This window comes from Panthera pardus, unplaced genomic scaffold (genome assembly GCF_024362965.1).
Source record: "Panthera pardus isolate Hobbes unplaced genomic scaffold, ASM2436296v1 HiC_scaffold_17, whole genome shotgun sequence".
Classification (NCBI taxonomy): domain Eukaryota; kingdom Metazoa; phylum Chordata; class Mammalia; order Carnivora; family Felidae; genus Panthera; species Panthera pardus.
Genome location: NW_026526732.1, coordinates 140,766,763 through 140,783,997, shown reverse-complemented (window position 1 = coordinate 140,783,997; position 17,235 = coordinate 140,766,763). Strand labels below are relative to the sequence as shown.

Here is a 17,235-nt window from a genome sequence, read left to right as displayed (position 1 = left end):
TTCAAGTAGGCTGTATGCCCAATGTGGGGCTTGAATGCAAGGCCCTGCCATTAAGAGCTGCATGCTCTACTGACTGAACCAGCCAGGTGCCCTTTTTTTAATACCATAGTAACGGTAAAACAGAAAATTCCACGAGTTTTCCCAACATCTTTGATACTGAATCCGGGGACATACTCTTTCACCATGAGCACAGGAGTGGATAAAGTGGTGCTCTCTTAGCTTAGAAAGAAAAGGGGACTAATATTTACTATTCTCCATCCCAGCTGGCTGCACACCATAACCTTCTGCTGCTTAAAAGCACAAAGAAATATAGCCAGCCCTCCACCCCACCCCAAACTACCAAACTAGAATTTCTGAAGGAAGTGGGCCTTTTTCTTAAAAAGATTCATAAGGATTTTGTTGAGAGCCGCTGATTTGTTGAGTCATTACTCTGCCCTGAGCAATTCAGCAGGCATTTACTATATGTTACCTCATTTGTTTCATGGCTGAATTCATACACGTTCAGTCACAGAAGCTTTGTGGTGGAAGAAGAAAGAGTTCACCAGGAAGGGATTCTAAACCCTCCTTTCCAGAAATACTGACCCACAGTTCTTGTCCATTCTGATTTCTTCTCACCTTGCTGCTCTTCCCCCTGGACCCTTTGTCTGATTTCTCCCAATTAATTTTCAGGCAAATCTTCCATTACCCAGGTCCAGAACAACAGATGTGTGTACAGAACCTCACTAGACCCCAAAAGAAAAGATATTTATTCTTCCATTTCTGTCACCACAAATATCTTGTTAACAACATAACACTCATCTTTGTAATTTAAACAAAACAAAACCCATCACTCTCTCCTAGGATGAACATGACATTAGATTAACACTAAGCAAACTCACAAATGACAAAAGATGGAAAATTAACTGAAATGTTCATCCTTCCTGAAATTTCTCTTAAACAGCAGAGAAGTATAATCAATGCTGCCACCCAGTGGCAAGCCAAACAAGTCAGGAAGCATCCCGGAGAAAACGGGTCAGAGGCCCAACATCCGGTTTCCTTGCCTCCTATCAGGCCATCTACTCCTTACCTTCTTGCAAAAAACATCACAGCAACATTTCCCAAGCAATCCCTCCTCCACAGTTCCAGTCCAATCATGAGAATACAGCAACCCAAGTCTGGCCTGTGACACAGACTACTTCACATGAAACTTCCCCTGACCGAGGACTTAAATAGGCCAGTTCACCCAGTGCTATGGTCCAGTAGGGGTTAAAACAGGAGAATGTGGACACATCCAAAGCGCCCGTCTGTTCAGAGTGTGTACACAGTAATTCTGATGTCTGTTGCTTCAAACACCTCCTCAATCATTGCAGATACGTTTTCCCATTGCAGACGATCAAGACCACATCCAATCCTGAAAAAGACAAAACATCTCCGCTGGTTGTGGTGAAGCTATCTGAGAAGTCACTTCTTTCCACTTCCCTTAGGCTGTACCCACTGAAAGCAAAAAGACAAATGATCTGGCCTCACACCTAGGCAGCTATGGCAGGAGTCCGCAAGTTAATTCCTGTTGTGAGTCACCTAAGGCTGTTCCTAGACAGCCCCAACATCCAATAGCTGTCACTTCTCTTTTGCCTAATAAGGTACCACTTCTCAATTGTTTGAGGCTACATTTAGAAAATGTATAACTGCGGTGATATGGGAACCTCACTATCGTTCTAGATCTATTGATAAAAACTAGCTGGTATTTTTAAAATACGCTTATGATAAAGGAATGGAAGGTGAAGGAAGGTAAAAAGAAGGACAAAGGACAGGATCTCTGCAAAAAGGAAATCAAAACAAAATGTCGGGAAGTCCTGAGCTGATTGCATTTCAGTCTTTGCAACACCCTGGTGAAACATCAATCAGCCCATAAAACTCTACTACTACCTGGCACCTTTCTTCTAAGATGTTACCTTATTGATCCTCAATATCCCTACAGGAAAAAAAAAGAAGACTTAACATTGCTAATTTCACATAATTAAATCCCTGAAAAAACTGTGATAAAAACACCCAACAATTTCTGATACATAAGACATGAATACATTAAAGCCCAAGGTAAGATGAGGGACCTTGTAGCCACATTTATAGTTAACGTGGAGCTTGGAACAAACCTGCATGCATGGTCAGCACTGACTAAAAACTAGACTGACAGGAAGAGAAATGACCCCAAGCCTATTTCCTAAAATGAAAGTAAAGAGCATGTTGAACCCCCAATGTCATTCCCTTAAGTTCCCAATAGCTAGGGTCTAAGACATTACATAAGTGACGTATCCTCTGGCTACTACCCACATGGACTACAAAACAAGCATGCAGATTAGAAGGCAGTGATAATTTACAACTTTTTCTGTACCAGATTAACGGGCTTGGGATACCTGAAGTGGCCCAGAAGAAAATCACAATTGCTCAGATTTGGCTCTTAAGCTTTTACTCCTTCAAGAACAGAGTCTCAGCCTTAGATAGAAGATGTCCAGATTCAACAGAGAGGACTCAACAACATGTCCTCCCGACTAAGCAGGCTGTGTGTTTTAATTATTCTGATTCATTCAACACAGGCTAAGAAATGGGTAAAACGTGGCCTGAGGTCTGACAACTGGTTCACTGGTGATGTTAAAAAGCTTTTAAATTTGTCCACTTTTAAGCCTGTATTTTGAGTTAGGGTTTCAAGTCATTTGTCTCCCGGTAAGACAGCAAATGTCACCACTCGATTACAAGTATTCATTCGGGGCCCTGGATTTCCTTGCCTGGGCATAGAGAGGTCGGTGACTCCATTCTTCAGACAGTGGGACTTCATGGCCTCTAAACTCTTCTGTAAGTTTTCATAAGTTGGCTTATGTGAAGCCCTTTTCTTTGTAATCTGAGTACAAAGAATGAATTTAAAACTTCCATTAGTCCAAAATGATAGCCAAAGAAAAGCTATCACATTCTCACAACATCCTGATCATTAAAAAACTATATACTTTCATAATTCATTAGAGCAGGACAAATCTCATATTGTCCCTTCCAGTTATGGGAGGCCCTCAGGAAAATCCACTAAACAGGGCCTGAGAAACCCAGAGAGCACCATGTAATAACTTTTCCTTTTCCCAAGAAGCCCAGGAGATTAGCAGGCCGTGCCTATTGTCTATTGTTTTTAAACAAGGTAGGTCAAAGTCTCTGTGCCACTTCCAAAAGATAAGCAATGTATCTGTAACAAGAAAGAACCCATACCACCTAAAAACTTCCTGTTAAGTCTATTTATTTAGAAACCACAGTTGTTTGCTTTTCATTTCTCTATAAAGAACAAAAAGAAACTGGTAGTGTTCCAAACAAGACTGGAAGTCACATCGACCTTAAGGACAGCATCCCAAGGGCTTAAGGCATGTCCCTGTTCAGTGTGCTATCCAGATCAGACTTGTAGTGGGTTGGCTGCTCTAAGTCGCTCAGCACCATCACCAAGCAGCCACACTCCTTCCAGGGCCTAAAGGACATATGGACAGTGGAAGAATCCCACATTGAGGCAGAAGGCAGGAAAAGAGCTAAGTAATACTAGGCACTGCATTTGAGAGGGAAGAACAAAAGAAAAACTCCTTTGGGATATCCATCTTTTGAGATATGTTTCTATCTCACCATAATTAGGAAAGAATTAAGGCACGGGGGACATCCCTAATTTTTCCAAGTCTTAGAACACAGGCTTTTGGTAGTTGTCACAGTGGAGCTGGGAGGCAGCCTTGTGCTCCTTTCTAACGCAGTGCTCCCAATAGCCACCACCACTGGATCTGAGCTGGCATGGATCAGAAGTTGTGGCCATCTTTGTCTGTCTAGAACGGAACATCACGAGCAACACAAATGCAGCAGCCCACATCCAGTCCTTAGAACACCGTAAGAACTGACCCTCATCTTACCAAGTAATATATATATCGCCCATCTCTCTTCAGAACAGCCACTTCTCCAGATTTCTTTTCTACAAAAAAGTTATTTAATAGTAGAAAGGTATTTAAAAAAACAACACCGATTTGCATTCTTCAATTTAAAATAAAATCTTTACAGATTTGAGTTGACTTTAGTACTAAACAATAATTTCAACTCTGAAGAAACCTAGGGTCTCTGTTAACACTTTGTTTCTTATCAGCCTTCCTTAACTTCCAGCTTTCTTATCCATTTTCTCAGTCTTGTTTTCCTCTTATCCCGTCCTGTCCATATTTTCAAATAAACCCTTACTTATTCACTTAAAAAACTTTTAATAACTTTTTCTTTTACATATAAAGAGTTACTGTGTTAAGCATTATGGAGCACAGAGATGTGTAAAAGTTCCTAATTGGTGAAGAGCTTTCAATGAAGGGAAGGTGTCCCGTTTACAAAGAACTACAATAAAAAGCAGTATAAACTTTTAATGGAATCACCAGTGGAGTCTCTGACCCGATAAGCCTGGACCGTGATCTGAGCAACTATTGCCAAAGCTCTGCATGTGATTCTAACTCCTGTCTCTGGTTTAAAATCACTGGTAAAGTGATGGGAACGATCCGTAAGGAAGAGGTTTTAAACTCCTCTTTGAGGAGTAAGTAAAATATGGGTAGACAGAATCTTGAATGCCTAGTTAACACCTATGGACTTTGTTAAGCACTTCCGTTATTAAAAGTTTCAGAAAACTGAAGTAATATCAACAAAGTTTTATGACAGAGGAAGAGATTAGAAACGTTTATGAGAATTCAAGTTTGGTGTGATGAAGACCCAAACTGTAGGCCATTTTTGTAGAGGAAAACCTTAATCTGAAGAGTTCAAGTTCTCAGTGGTTGGGAACCACTGCATGTATATCCTGTCTAATAATTAAAATGTAACAGGTGATCAAGACCATCTAGCCAAGGCGGACGAGTAAAGCTGTTTTTCAAAACTCACGTTGATTTAACAGCTCCTGCACCCCTCCAAATTTCTTCTTGAAGAGGACAGCTATCCCAGCACCCATTCGACAATCCTCACTGATACAGTGGGCTAAAGAGTCTGTTTTGGGGCATGCAAAAAGGTCTCCTTTCACATAAGTGATCTAAAATGTGAAGAAGGGGAAAGAAAGGTTTTATTTGATACAGAAAAACACTAAGATATTTCTTTCATTTTCCTTTATTGTGTTTCCCACCACTGCCCCTCCTTGATTTAAAACCAAATCTGCTGCGGCACCTGGGTGGCTCAGTCAGTTGAGAGACCGACTCCTGATTTCGGCTCAGGTCATGACCTCATGATTTGACACTGAGCCCCGCTCTGCAAAAACAGCGTGGAGCCTGCTTGGGATGCGCACCCGTGCGCACGCGCTCTCTCTCAAAACAAATAAATAAACATTAAAAAATAAATAAAACCAAAGCTGCAGAATTTAAGGAGTTAACTACAACAAATTAAAGCATGTGTAAGAGAAAAGTGATCATGATCTCTGCCTCGTACTGTATCAGCCTTTCTGAAGCAAATCAGCTGGGGAGGGAGGAAGACAATTCAATTATGGCTTTAATTAAAGTGTTTATGCTTTTGACCTTAATTATTCTGAATTTCAGTTCACCAATAAGTTAATAGTTGTTACGCACTCTGCTTCCTTCTGGATCTTCATTAGGGCTGCCGGCCATGATACTGAGTCGCTATTTCCAGAACTTAGGTGTTTCTTCAGCTACGAGAAGGGAAAAGGAAAAACGCTTAGGCAGCCTGAACATATTATATTCAAATTCCCTGACCACCCACTTGGTAGTCTTCTTCCCCCACCATTTATCGCTGAATGGGAGTTCGTTCAGGCTCTAGAAAGTAATACAAAATTCTTCCGGGGCAAGAATGAGGAAGGATGGCTAGGTCTGGAGGCGGCCGGGCCCCGCTCGCATTTCGCGCTTTCCTTGGGGGCGCCCCGCTCGGCCAGGGGAAGTAAAGGCGGTCCCTACGACTCGTCTCCTCCTTTTTCCGCGCCCGGGCAAGGCGGATTCAGGACTGTCTCTTCTCTGCAAAACCAAAAGTACTTCCCCAGTGGGTCTGGCACACGAGACAAAAGGAGGGACTTGGCCACAGTCCCGCTGAGCAACCGAGGAGTGTCTGGACCAGGGGAGTTGTACCGCCGAACCGCAGGCGTGGAGAGGGAAGGAGGCCTCTCAAGGAAGGCTCGCCCCCATCTGCTCGTGGGGGGGGACGGGGAAGGAGTCTAGAGAGGCCTCCTGTTCTGTCTCCCACCCTAGGGCAGGTCAGCGAAGGAACAGGGCCTGTCCTAGGGTCCCGTGGGAAGGAGAGAGAAGGCTCCCTCAAAGCCCCAACATACCGGGGTTACCCTTCCACCTGGAAAGAAGTCGGCCGTTGCGAAGTCCCGCCCCGCGGGGAAGGGCTCCGGATCCAGCCCTGGTAGGTGGGAAGCAGCGGACGAACCCAGACACAGAACCAATCCAGCCACAGCCCTTAATTGCACGCACCTAAAATGGCCGCCCACCACCCGGGAGCGGGGCGGAAACAAGCCTCTCTAGCAAGCCAGCCGAACTCGCACTCTTTGGTAATGGCCGCCGAACTTCCGGCGGTAAAATCCGTGGAAAGTCCCGCCGCCGCCCGGGCATGCGTAACGAGATAGCCCGCCGCGAGTGGGGAAGAACGGCGCTTGCGCCTTAGCCCCAGGGGTGTGTCTCCAGCCACCGCAGAGAAGGGGGTGGGCAGTTGGCAAAGAAGATAGTTAGCGCCTGCGTAGTACTATGTTTAAGGGCGGTGTTTGAGTTCAAGGATCTGGCGCGTCCAGAAGGCGCCTGCGTATTCCTTCTGCTGGAGATGGTGTCGAATCAGGAAAGTGGGCGTGGCTCCAGGGAACGCCTGCGCGATGCTCCCTCAACTGGGGGTGGGGCGAACCAGATGCTGGGGTTAGGGGGCGTGGTCTCAGGGGCGCCTGCGCGGAGGCGGTTGGAGGGAGGCCCGATTCCCCTTTGTTCGGGTTCGCCATTTTGCGAGGCAGCGGCAGTGGCGGCGGCAGCGGCGGCTGGAGCCTCTGATTGGGTTTCGGGGTCCGGTACTGGAGCCAATCAGCGCGGGCAGCGAACCGGGGGAGCGAGGCACGGTGAGTGTGAGGAGCCAATATCCAGCGGCCCAGAGCCGGCCCCAGCGCCCCGATTGGCGGGTCTCGCTGACCACTCAGGAGAGGCCCAGGCGCCCGTCGAGCCCCGGGAGTCTAGCTGAGCCTAGCCGAGCGGGGCGGCCGGCGGCCCCGGCCGAGGGCCTGTGAGCGCCCCGGGCCACTCCCGGCCGAGGCCTGCAGGGGGCCGCCCCGCGCGGGGATGGCGCTCTCGGGAGCGAGCACCTCTGGGTCCAGACCCTTGCTGGGTGGCTGTGCCAGTTGGGGATGCGTCCGCATTCTCCCGGCCCTTAGGCCCAATTTGTTAGGCCACAGGCTCGGGGTTGGCGGGCCTGCCTGCCACGAACGCCCATACACGCAGGTGCACACACGCTCGGGGCCTTGGCGATCTCCTTCAGGTCGTTCGGGCTTCATACTGAAGCCCTCCCTTGCACCCTCCACGCTGCGGCCCTCGGGACAGGAAATCTCCCGCTAGGGCCCGCGATCCCCAGCCTTCCGAGAGCTGGGTCTGCCTGTCTGCAGCCCACCTGGGTCGCGATTGAGGCCTGGGGAAGGTACGCGCCGCGGCCACGGGGCCCGGAGAGCGGCGGGGAGAGGGAGCCGGCCCGCCCCCGCCTCGGCGCCTTGCAGGCCCGCCCCCGCCGTCTCCCGGGTCGGGGGAGGGGGTCGGTTACTGCGCCCACCCTCCTGCCCCGACGCGCCCCTCCTCTGTGCACGCTCGGCCTGGGTCTCCGGCCCGCCGCCGTTACCACCCCCTTTTGGCTCGTCATTTCCTCTCCTCCCCGCCCCGCTCGCCGGGGCAGAACCGCACACCTCCGTCTTGGAGTCCGACCAAGCGGTCTCCCTTTCTTGTCCTGGCTGTACAGCTGGCCAGCCCCTTCGGTGCCTGGAGCGTCACTCTTAGAAGATTGCCAGCCCTGCTCATTCCTTTTCCCGGAGCAACTCTTGTTTCTCACATCAGTAGTCTTCTCCATTGCTCATCCTGTGAACTCTCTTTTCTTCGGGAATGTAGAATTCTTTTGTTGTTGTTGTTTTCCTTTCACCTTTTTGTGACCCTTTGAATGTGTCAGGCTTGACCCATTAGCTCAGTCCATGGGCATCTTTTGATTTATTTACTTTTGTATACTTTCTAACTTCACGTTAACGTTTTGTAAGCGGATATTTGTAGAAACTTCACAGTGTTGTGGGATTTTCGTTAGGGTGAGAAGAAGAATGCTGACAGCCATGTCACTAGCAGTTAATTTGTACCAAGCAGCGATCTGTGTGCTGGGGAGGAATTAGGTAGAGGTAAATAGTAAATAACCTTACTTCCCTGCTGGAGATTGACAAGCGAACGACTAATTAATCCTAACGGTACAATGAGGCCAAGTTCAATTCTGTAAAGTACTGATGTGTGAGCTACCCACAGCCTCAGTGGAAGACTCAGTGTTACCACACTTTTCATTGGCCTTGGAGGACAATGGGATTTCTGCAGACAGGAAGGAATGGAAGAGCACTACTCACAGAAAAGAACATGTGCGGAGGCACCAAACTGTGCTATTGGAAGTGGGGGACCCGGTGGGATGGGCTAGGACACTGGGCAGTTCTGATGAGAATTTAGGCTGGAAAGCCCAGTTGGTAAAAGTGCCTGTATATCTTGATAAGAATTTTCAGAAGCAGTTAATTTTTTGGAGGTTCAGATGGAAGAAATCTGAAAGTATGTGTTTTTTTTTTTCCCAGGGTTGGAAAAACAAGTTTCTGACCTGTGAGCTTCTGCTCCATAACAGCAGCTGAGTTTTGGGGCAGAAAGGGAGATTTTTCTCCTAGGACTTTAGAAATTTTTACTCAAGCACCTACTACAGTCCCTGGCACATAGAGGAGGTCTTAAGTATATGGTGCCCATTTTTATAATCATATTTAAGGCCATACAACTGGTAGGTTTCAGAAAACTCCTGATCCAGCGCTCTCTCCACTATGAAAACTTCAGAGACAGGTTTTTTTGTTTTCATTTTTTAAAATCATCTTTAAAGATGATGATAAGTAGTAAATAAGGTTATTTACTATTTACCTCTACCATGAAAGATGTTTAAGTCATCTTAACTTCATTTAATCCTTGGACATTGTCCACATTACTAGGTGGGCACCATGTCTAAGGCATTTTTTAAAACATTTATGTTTGCTTTTTGAATATTGTTTTAACCTTGGCATGTAAAAACAGATACGTCTAGTCACTTCAAAACCACCAAGCACTTTCACTAGACTTCTTTCCAAAAGGCAGTTTATAGAGTCTGGTCTCTGTTGTGTTACGCATCTCTAGAGCCTCCACCGTCTGCAGAAGAACTTCTTTGCCTGGAATTTTAAGAGACTATATTCTAGCATCTAGCTTTCTTCTCTTGACATGGGGCTTTTAGTCCACTGTTCATATCCTGCAGTTACTCTGTCCTTGCTTTTATGCTGTCTCTTCATTTAGAGTACTCCACCCCTTCCCACATCATCACATTTATAAATCCTTCTCACACTTCGGACCAGATCAGATGCCACATTTTCCTAGGGACTTCCTTGACTTAACTGTCCCCAAGTGGAAGAAATGTCTGTTCTCCATATTACCTGTTTCTCTCTTAGGGTTCCAGTAAAGATTTTTACTTTACCAAACTTAAAGATTCTTTGAAGTTAGGATCTTCGTCGGGGTTTTCTTTTTATTTCTGAAACCTTGAGGGTGGTGTCTCGCAGGTGGTGCGTCATTAGTAGAGACAAGGAGCGAGTTAGGAACTCCAATCCAGAAATCTCTTGGACAGTAGGGAAGGGACGGTTATTTTTTTCTCCGGCCTTTTCACAAACAGATCAGGACTCATTTGCTGAGTTGTGAAGTCAATTTGCTGAGTAGTGCTGCTAATTTTTTATAATGCAATAGGAAATATTAATGTGCACCTTAGGTTACACAAATCTAAGTATTCACAGAACTTGTTTCAGTTACTTTTTTTCCTCTGTATGCGGTGATATATGTGGTGATTCGTGATAGAAAATGTGTTTCTTCCTGTGAATTGTGGTCAAAAAAGTTTGGAAGCACTGTTACAGCCTTTACCTGGTAGTGATTATTAAGTATGGTAATTTTGAGGGGCTTTTCACATGCTTATGGTTGAGTTTTGGGAAATTTTCATTTTAAAATGTGTATAGAGCCACATAGAATGGATTCCTAGTAGTTAGCTACATTTAGAGTTCTGCACCTTGAATTGGGAAAGAAGGGGATTTTCGTGCTCGCCAAAATAGAGACACACTCGCTCTTTTGAGGGAGAAACTGTTAGGATCAAGAGCTGGACCGAGTAGATCTGGCTGACTTAATTTTGTTCAAAGCTTGGGCAGAAAAGCACTCCAGGAAAGACAGTGTCACATTATATTGCAGTTTTGCTAACTGAAGCTTGTGGTGATAGGAGCACATGGCTTCAGTGAAGCCAGTTGGGTACGTTCTCCCCATTAGCAGTCTCAGTATCATGCGGCAATCTGAATCTCTCATTAATGTGAGACAGAATTAGACTGAGAACTGCTTCCTTTTTCACCCGTCAAGGCATAATGGATTGAAAAGTCTTTAAATTAGAGTGTTTGTATTGCCAGGATAAACTAGGTAAGAAGGAAATCTGTACAACGTTCTATTTATTGCTCATGTACTTGATAAATTTCTGGAAATTAGTGATCAAGGAAAAAAATCTACGGGAATGGGATTTGGGTGGGAGAGGTATTGAAATAGGACATTCCTTCATGATCCTAAATTTTTAAATCAACTATTAAGGTATAGTTTAGACACAAAGCGTAATCTTTTTAAGTGTACATTTTGATGAACTTCGACAAGTTTATACACCTATGCAACCGCCACAACAATAAAAATATATAAAACATTTTCATCACCCCAAAAAGTTCAGATGCTATATCCCAATCAACTTCCCACCCTCACCGCTTCCCCCCTTTCCAATCCCAGGAAACCACTGACCTGTTTTCTGTCTCTAGGCTATTGTGGTCTTTTTAGGGTTTCATATAAGTGGAATCCTTTGCTCTTTTGTATCATGACCTAAGGGTCATTAGTTTACAAACATAAATCTATTGTACTGCAGTTAAAGACAAGATAGTTCAGGGAAGACCATTAACTTCCCTGGCAGGGGCACTTACTTAGTCTTGCTGAAAACCCAATTTTCTGTACTGTTCCCAGAATCTCTCAGGAGCTGACTTCGTCAACTAGCTCAGGGAGTGAACCGGTATAAAAATCAGAAAGTCAGTTTGTTCGTATGCAGTGAGAAATAACCATCAAGTTTACTTGTGTTGCTGATCACATTTGCTCTCTGTTGCTATATCTGTATGTAAATCCAAATTAGATAGTTGCTTGGTGAGCATTCTATCAGAGCAAGGGGAGTGAGTTGGCTCCCATATGGCTACAGAACATCATGCTGTGGCAGCATAGTCATCCTGTCCTTATTTATGGCTCTCTTACTCTGCCTACCCTTTTGGTTATGAGTAATAGGCTATGCACACATTTTAGTACAAACGTTTTCCAAACATATAGTGAAGTTGAAAGAATTTTACAATGAACACCAGCATACCCATTCCCTAGAGTCAGCTGTTCACGTCGTACCATACTTGACTTACCGGGTATTTCTATCCATTCATCTATCAATCCATCCTATTTTTTGATGCATTTCAAAGTGAACGTTAGACCTCAGTATACTTCTTCCTAAATACTTGCACATGCACTTGAATATATTTTATTTCTTTCACACCATATTGAGACATTTTGCAAGTAATTAATCTCATCTAGCATGTGTGGATTTATGGATAGTAGTGCATCACTTTGCTTATGTAACCTGCAGTTCATTTTGGCTGACATAAGTTTATCATTCAAATTTTGGAACATATGAAGGCCTAGAGAAAAATTGGGGCAAAGATTTATCTACATTTTGCTTATATATATATATGCCTGTACCTTCCCCATACTTCCAAGGTGAATTAGTCTTTGGCAGTTGGTATAATTTTAAATTTCGAATCAAGTCTATCCAAGGTTCTCAAATATTTCCATTTATCTAATCATGTCCTTATTTCAGAAGAGTCTGTGATAAGGGTTGTGAAAAGGATAAATTTGAGCAAGGCCTGGATATTCAATAATATTAAAGACTTAGTAATTTTGTAATGTTTGAAATCATACTGTAGAGACAATATTGTGATAACCTGGTAAAGACAAAAGAAGAGCCTTTACTCTTTAGAGATAGATGCTGAAGTGTTCACAGAATTTTGGAATAATACAGCGTCTGGGATTTATTTCAAAGTAACTCAGGGGTGAGTGGAAAGTGGACGAGTTGTGTGAGACAGGATTGAGCATGGGTAAGAGTTGGAGATGGCTGTGTGGGGTTCATTAATGATCTCGCTACTCTTGTATAGGTTTGGAAACTGCCATAAAGAGAATTAAAATTATATAATAAAGGGTAGGCTATTACTAGGCATTCAAATGCAAGAGTGAAGGAAACTTAAGTTCTTTTTAGAGGAACTCATAGCCTCAATATGTTGTATAAAACTTTCCTTCTATTTAATCTGTAAACATCATTTTTGCCATTACTATAACTTCTTATTCCTTCCTCTGAATTAAAATGCAAAACGCTAAGCCTTTGTTCGAGCTATCTACTTAATGAAGATTTTGATAAGCAAAATGGTTGATTTCAGGTCTGGGTAATTGACTTACTAAGCAATAAACCCTGAAGTTTTAAATTGCAGACCATATGTAGAGAACTGGAGTAACCCCTTTGGTATAGTATTGGCAGGCAGCAAATGTATGTTATAAATTGAAGAAACTGTTTCTCCTCTGAAGTCATGTGCAGACCTGGGAACTAGTGTTAAATGGGTCTTGCAACAAAGTGACACTGTAGTTTAAGGAGTATTTTTCTAAGATGGAAGTGTTGCACTACTGGTAGTATTGAAAGGTAAGGCTGCCAGTAAGAAATGACTAAAAGCACTTTTAAGGCATGTGAAATGGCATTATGATGTTGTTGGCGTGAGTGTGCCGTGTAATCGTAGATACAAATGATATCAAAATGAACATTTCCTATTCTCTTCCCCAGTTTTCTTACAAATGAAGCACAGCAGTAAGTTATCAATGTTAATCGTCTGGCGAGGCTTTTGTTAACAATCTCACTTAGTTTCTTTCCCAACCTTTCTAATAGGAGTGCGTTTTGCAGTCTTCTAGGACCTCCAGAGTGAAACTCACTGTGGCCAGGATTCTAACTTGGAGGGATCATGGAGCAGTATACAGCAAACAGCAATAGTTCGACAGAGCAGATTGTTGTGCAGGCTGGACAGATTCAGCAGCAGGTATGGACGTAAAACTGCTTTAAACAGCACAGCGATGGGGCCGATACTGGCACTGCTTAAGTGGGGATTTAGAGGTACCAGATCTTAGGAATAATAGGTCTGGTGACTTGTGCTGAAGTGCTTTTTGAAGATTGGATTTGTTGCGCTTTCTCTCATCATGTGTTCAGAGCTCTGTAGTCTGTAGTCAGTCTGTAACCACATAGAACTTGCTCTTTACAGGAACCTGGTTTAATATGAAATTGCCCATTTTATTTTACGAAAAGTCAAAATAGTCTGTTCTCAGATGGAAATTTGGAACTTTGCGTTTTTTCTGGATTCAGTTTTGTTGTTTCTTTTCTTGATGAAGCTAGCCTGTGATCTTGTAAGGCTTTGGCCACAGTAGATAAACCAAGATAGCCCACTTCCAAGAAATCCACTGGTTTTCGATTCGATCCGCCACGATGCTTATTTTGAAAAGCTCTAGATCAACATGAGGTTAATATTTAGACAACCACTCTTATGGGTAAGCTCATATTAGAAAGGAATTCCCTGCCGGTTTATTCCTGATTAAGATAGATTCCTTTCTTGAATTTATACAGAGATGACATTTTCTGACGCTCTATTCCTGGCTTCCTTTTAGTAAAAAGTTTACTTGTTTTTCTCCCTCGAAGAAAAGAAATTTGTCATTCATTGACTGGACCTGAGGCCAAGATTGGGAATGTTTTGTTTCCAAAAGGGAACTTGGAGAATAGAGAAAAGTAGATGGTAGGACATCTACCATCTAATGATCAAAGGAAAGAACTGACTCTTGATTAAAAGAGTAATTATTTAAATTCCTTCACTGGCTTTCCTTCCACACAGCTGCTGTGGCTCTGGCAGCTTCCTTCAACCGCCTTCTTAGGAAAGGGGATTCCACAAAGGGCCCTCTATTCACACCAGTGCCCTGATGGACAAATTCTTATTCTGTTAGAACTTAACCATTAGAGGTTATAAATATTAGGTTAAATCACTGAAAACAGTGTTTCCCAGGTAATCCAGCTAAGTAGAAGTAATCTTAGTTTGGGGACATGAGAGCATTGACCAGCATGAAGATGATTTTGGTTCACAGTGATTGCTTCATTCTTTCTATCTGGTGATTGTATTTAAGTCCCAGAAATTCTTCATTGTAGCTTCAAAGCTGTAGAAACCTGATAACTTCGTGGTTGTGAACTCATTTGAGGAAATAGAAGGAGCATTAAAATCACGATAAGCAGAAGGATCAAATGCTTATTTCTGGGGGGAAGGGTTGCATTAAAAATTTTTGTGTTAATGATGACAACTATTTTGATGATTGAGTCATGGAAGTGTGTTTTGAGTTTCACTCGGGGGACAAGGGCTAATATCTTTAATCCTGCTTGCTACCCACAACAAAAGAGCTTCAGTATAGGGAGTCTGTGCAGTTTGAAAGTCCTCCGCTGGGTGGGACTGTTCAAAGAAGACTCCCTCCCTGTCCCGTAAGAGGTAAGGTGTGTTCTCATGTCTTGACCTATACATTTCCTTCCTGATACATTTCAAGCTCTTCCTGTTCCTGTTCTCAGCAGCAGGGTGGTGTCACTGCTGTCCAGTTGCAGACTGAGGCCCAGGTGGCATCCGCCTCAGGCCAGCAAGTCCAGACCCTCCAGGTAGTGGTGCCCTCTCTGATTCTCTGTAAGCACTGCATGAACTTCTCCTGTCCTCACGTCTGGTGCTATTTGTGGTAGGGTCTCAAGCAGGAATGGCAAAGTCAATTGCATGTCTTTGATGCTGTTAACTTGTCTTTGAGGCTTATAAGATTCCAGTTTCCTCATGTTTCATGCCTAGTCATGTAGTGACCTCAGTGTCCATTTCCTGAAAATTGAATTTGGCTGCTGTGTGTCTTTGGGGATACCTGGCAAGGAAATGGTGTAAGTGACACGAAGAAATTCTTACAAGTGGCATTAGAATCTGTTTGGAGCTCAAGCTCTGTAATCAGATTGCATAGTAAACTTTTGTGAATTTGTGTGATAGTGGAACAGAAAATACCTAGAGTTAGAGGGCGTTTTATTTTCATTAAAAGGGCAACTCAGCTCAAAATAATCATTGTACTTGGCAAGGTTTATCTAATCAGTGAATCTTGTTAATCTCTTAACTGTTGCCTTTTCACTACCTTTCCTGGGGAAACCATGACCTATTTTATTATTAGATTTGCAAAGACTATCCTATACCTCTTGGTTGGACAGAGGTGGCATATGCTTTCTAGAAGTCTCAAGTCTTATAGCCACTATAAGAACTCTTACTTAACCAGTGCAGTTCCCCTAACGTTATATATATATGGCCAAGTTAAATGTCCGAAATTGGAGGTATGTTTTGGCCAGTTCCTATGTAAAAACGAGAGTAGAAGCATAAGTCTTCTCTGTGTCTGCCCGTTACTTTGATTAAAATGACTGTATTTTTGAGAAATTGGCAAAATTTGAGTGCCCTGCCTTTTTTCCTCCAGTGAATGGAAATGATTCAAAGTAGGACCTAGAATGCAGAACTGGCATCTCATTAGTGCTGCTCAACGTCCTGCAGTTACATGCCCCTTGCTGCGATCCTTTTACGTTAACCTTTCAGCCCCAGCCCCACACCTGCCACCGTGTCTGATGATGCCCTGCAGTCCATTCGGAACATAAATTAGGCCACAAAAGGCTAAGCTTGTAGGTGCTCCCAAACTATGTTCGAACCTCTGACTTCAACAGCTTGTTGTTCGTGCTTCTCATGCTTGCTTCATCTTTTTGATATATAAAACAGTATTGTCATTAACCACTTGTGGAATGGGAATGTAACATGCTCTTAACTGTATGGCTTCTTGTCTGATGCATGTGTCGTTGTAATCACTCATATGTCGTAAACACAGTGGGCTCCTTGGAGTCTTCCAACAGTTTATCAGTTACACGTTTAGCATGTCAGTAAGGGGAGAAGTTTAAGATGATGGGTAGTCAGAAAATTATGAACAGTTGTGCCTTAAAACGTGGGTTTCTCACTTAGTAGATTTTCTTAGAAATGGCGACACCTTATGGAGATGATGAAGACCTTTCCTCTAGGGGTCTCATTATTTTGAAGAACTTTAAATACTTCTCTCAGTTATTCATGTAATAAATATTCAGAACAGTCCTTTCTGATGGAGTATATGCAAGCATGACTGTGGCAAAGGGAATTTAATTTGGTAAGGAAAGGAGAAAACATGAGAGAATCGGATTGTAAAGTCCTTTAAAAAGTAAAGTGGAATTTCTCTGAACAGTTTATAAAACTTAGGATTTCAGCGTTCCTGAAGCTTCTGACGCATTTGGTGTTGGCGGTGGTGGTGAGGAGGGGGCCTTAATATCTAATTGGTTCGTCTAGGGCAGATTAATCGTTTCACCAATTACTGTTATTTAAACATACTTGCAATGGCATTAAGAATGAATCTTTTAGTCATGTGAAAAGTCTTGTGTTCTGCTACGAATAATTCCTCAAAACAAAGATAGCATCTGTAAATGAAAGTTTTGGACTTCTAGCTGTTCTTTTGAACATTCCATTTTACTTCTAACATGGCTTGTTTTTTGGTTTCCAGAATGCATTCAGTTAGGTATTTTTATATTGGGACTCAGGATGTTACAGAGCATGTATAATGCCTTGACTTCTAGAGTAGTCCATTTACTCGAAGAGCTTGAAAGTTGGGAGATTTTTGGTACACTTGAGTGTGTAATTCCCATATTTATCACTGCTTCTGTTAAAACTGAAACAGCTATGCAGATATCACAGAGTCCAGTGTGAGGAATTCTCCCACAGAGATTGAAAACTGACCAGAAGCTATTTCTGGGCCTTTTCCTAGTGGGCTCTTGAAACAACCATAGGAC

At 43.4% G+C, this 17,235-nt stretch overlaps 2 protein-coding genes across 13 annotated transcripts in view; one reads left to right on the top strand and one right to left on the bottom strand.

The window, feature by feature from the left end:
* Positions 1 to 728: 728 nt before the first annotated feature.
* On the bottom strand, positions 729 to 6,594 carry OARD1 (O-acyl-ADP-ribose deacylase 1). Of its 4 annotated transcripts, none has more exons than XM_019457062.2 (6): positions 6,420 to 6,594; positions 5,562 to 5,641; positions 4,891 to 5,035; positions 3,900 to 3,958; positions 2,760 to 2,872; positions 729 to 1,390 (listed from the first exon to the last, which is right to left on the bottom strand). In XM_019457062.2, exons 2-6 carry the CDS (start codon positions 5,598 to 5,600, stop codon positions 1,288 to 1,290), a joined length of 459 nt encoding a protein of 152 aa, XP_019312607.2. In that variant the 5' UTR covers positions 5,601 to 5,641; positions 6,420 to 6,594; the 3' UTR covers positions 729 to 1,287. The 4 variants fall into 4 exon arrangements, with proteins under 4 accessions (XP_019312607.2, XP_019312606.2, XP_019312608.2 ...); XM_019457061.2 differs by lacking the exon at positions 6,420 to 6,594 and adding an exon at positions 6,272 to 6,413; XM_019457063.2 differs by lacking the exon at positions 6,420 to 6,594 and adding an exon at positions 5,734 to 5,942.
* A 317-nt stretch (positions 6,595 to 6,911) lies between these two features.
* NFYA (nuclear transcription factor Y subunit alpha) overlaps positions 6,912 to 17,235 on the top strand; it is a 33,711-nt gene continuing 23,387 nt past the window's right edge. For 2 of the 9 annotated variants that reach the window (XM_053905054.1, XM_053905053.1), the window contains exons 1-2: positions 6,913 to 7,045; positions 13,249 to 13,381. In XM_053905054.1, the coding sequence (XP_053761029.1) occupies positions 13,307 to 13,381 (75 nt within the window). In that variant the 5' untranslated portion in view covers positions 6,913 to 7,045; positions 13,249 to 13,306. Of the gene's footprint in view, positions 7,046 to 7,268; positions 7,422 to 13,233; positions 13,382 to 14,937; positions 15,025 to 17,235 lie in introns of those variants that run through there. The other 7 variants (XM_053905052.1, XM_053905051.1, XM_053905049.1 and 4 more) reach the window with 7 other exon arrangements.

What these genes read in the sequence shown, in the direction of transcription:
- OARD1 (XM_019457062.2), bottom strand. Translation starts at nt 5,600, where the DNA reads ATGGCCGGCAGCCCTAATGAAGATCCAGAAGGAAGCAGA. An exon ending in GCAGGAGCTGTTAAATCAAC is followed by an intron (nt 3,959 to 4,890) that starts GTGAGTTTTGAA and finishes ACTTTTTTGTAG; the next exon opens with AAAAGAAATCTGGAGAAGTG. An exon ending in ACCGACCTCTCTATGCCCAG is followed by an intron (nt 1,391 to 2,759) that starts GCAAGGAAATCC and finishes TGTCTTTTTCAG; the next exon opens with GATTGGATGTGGTCTTGATC.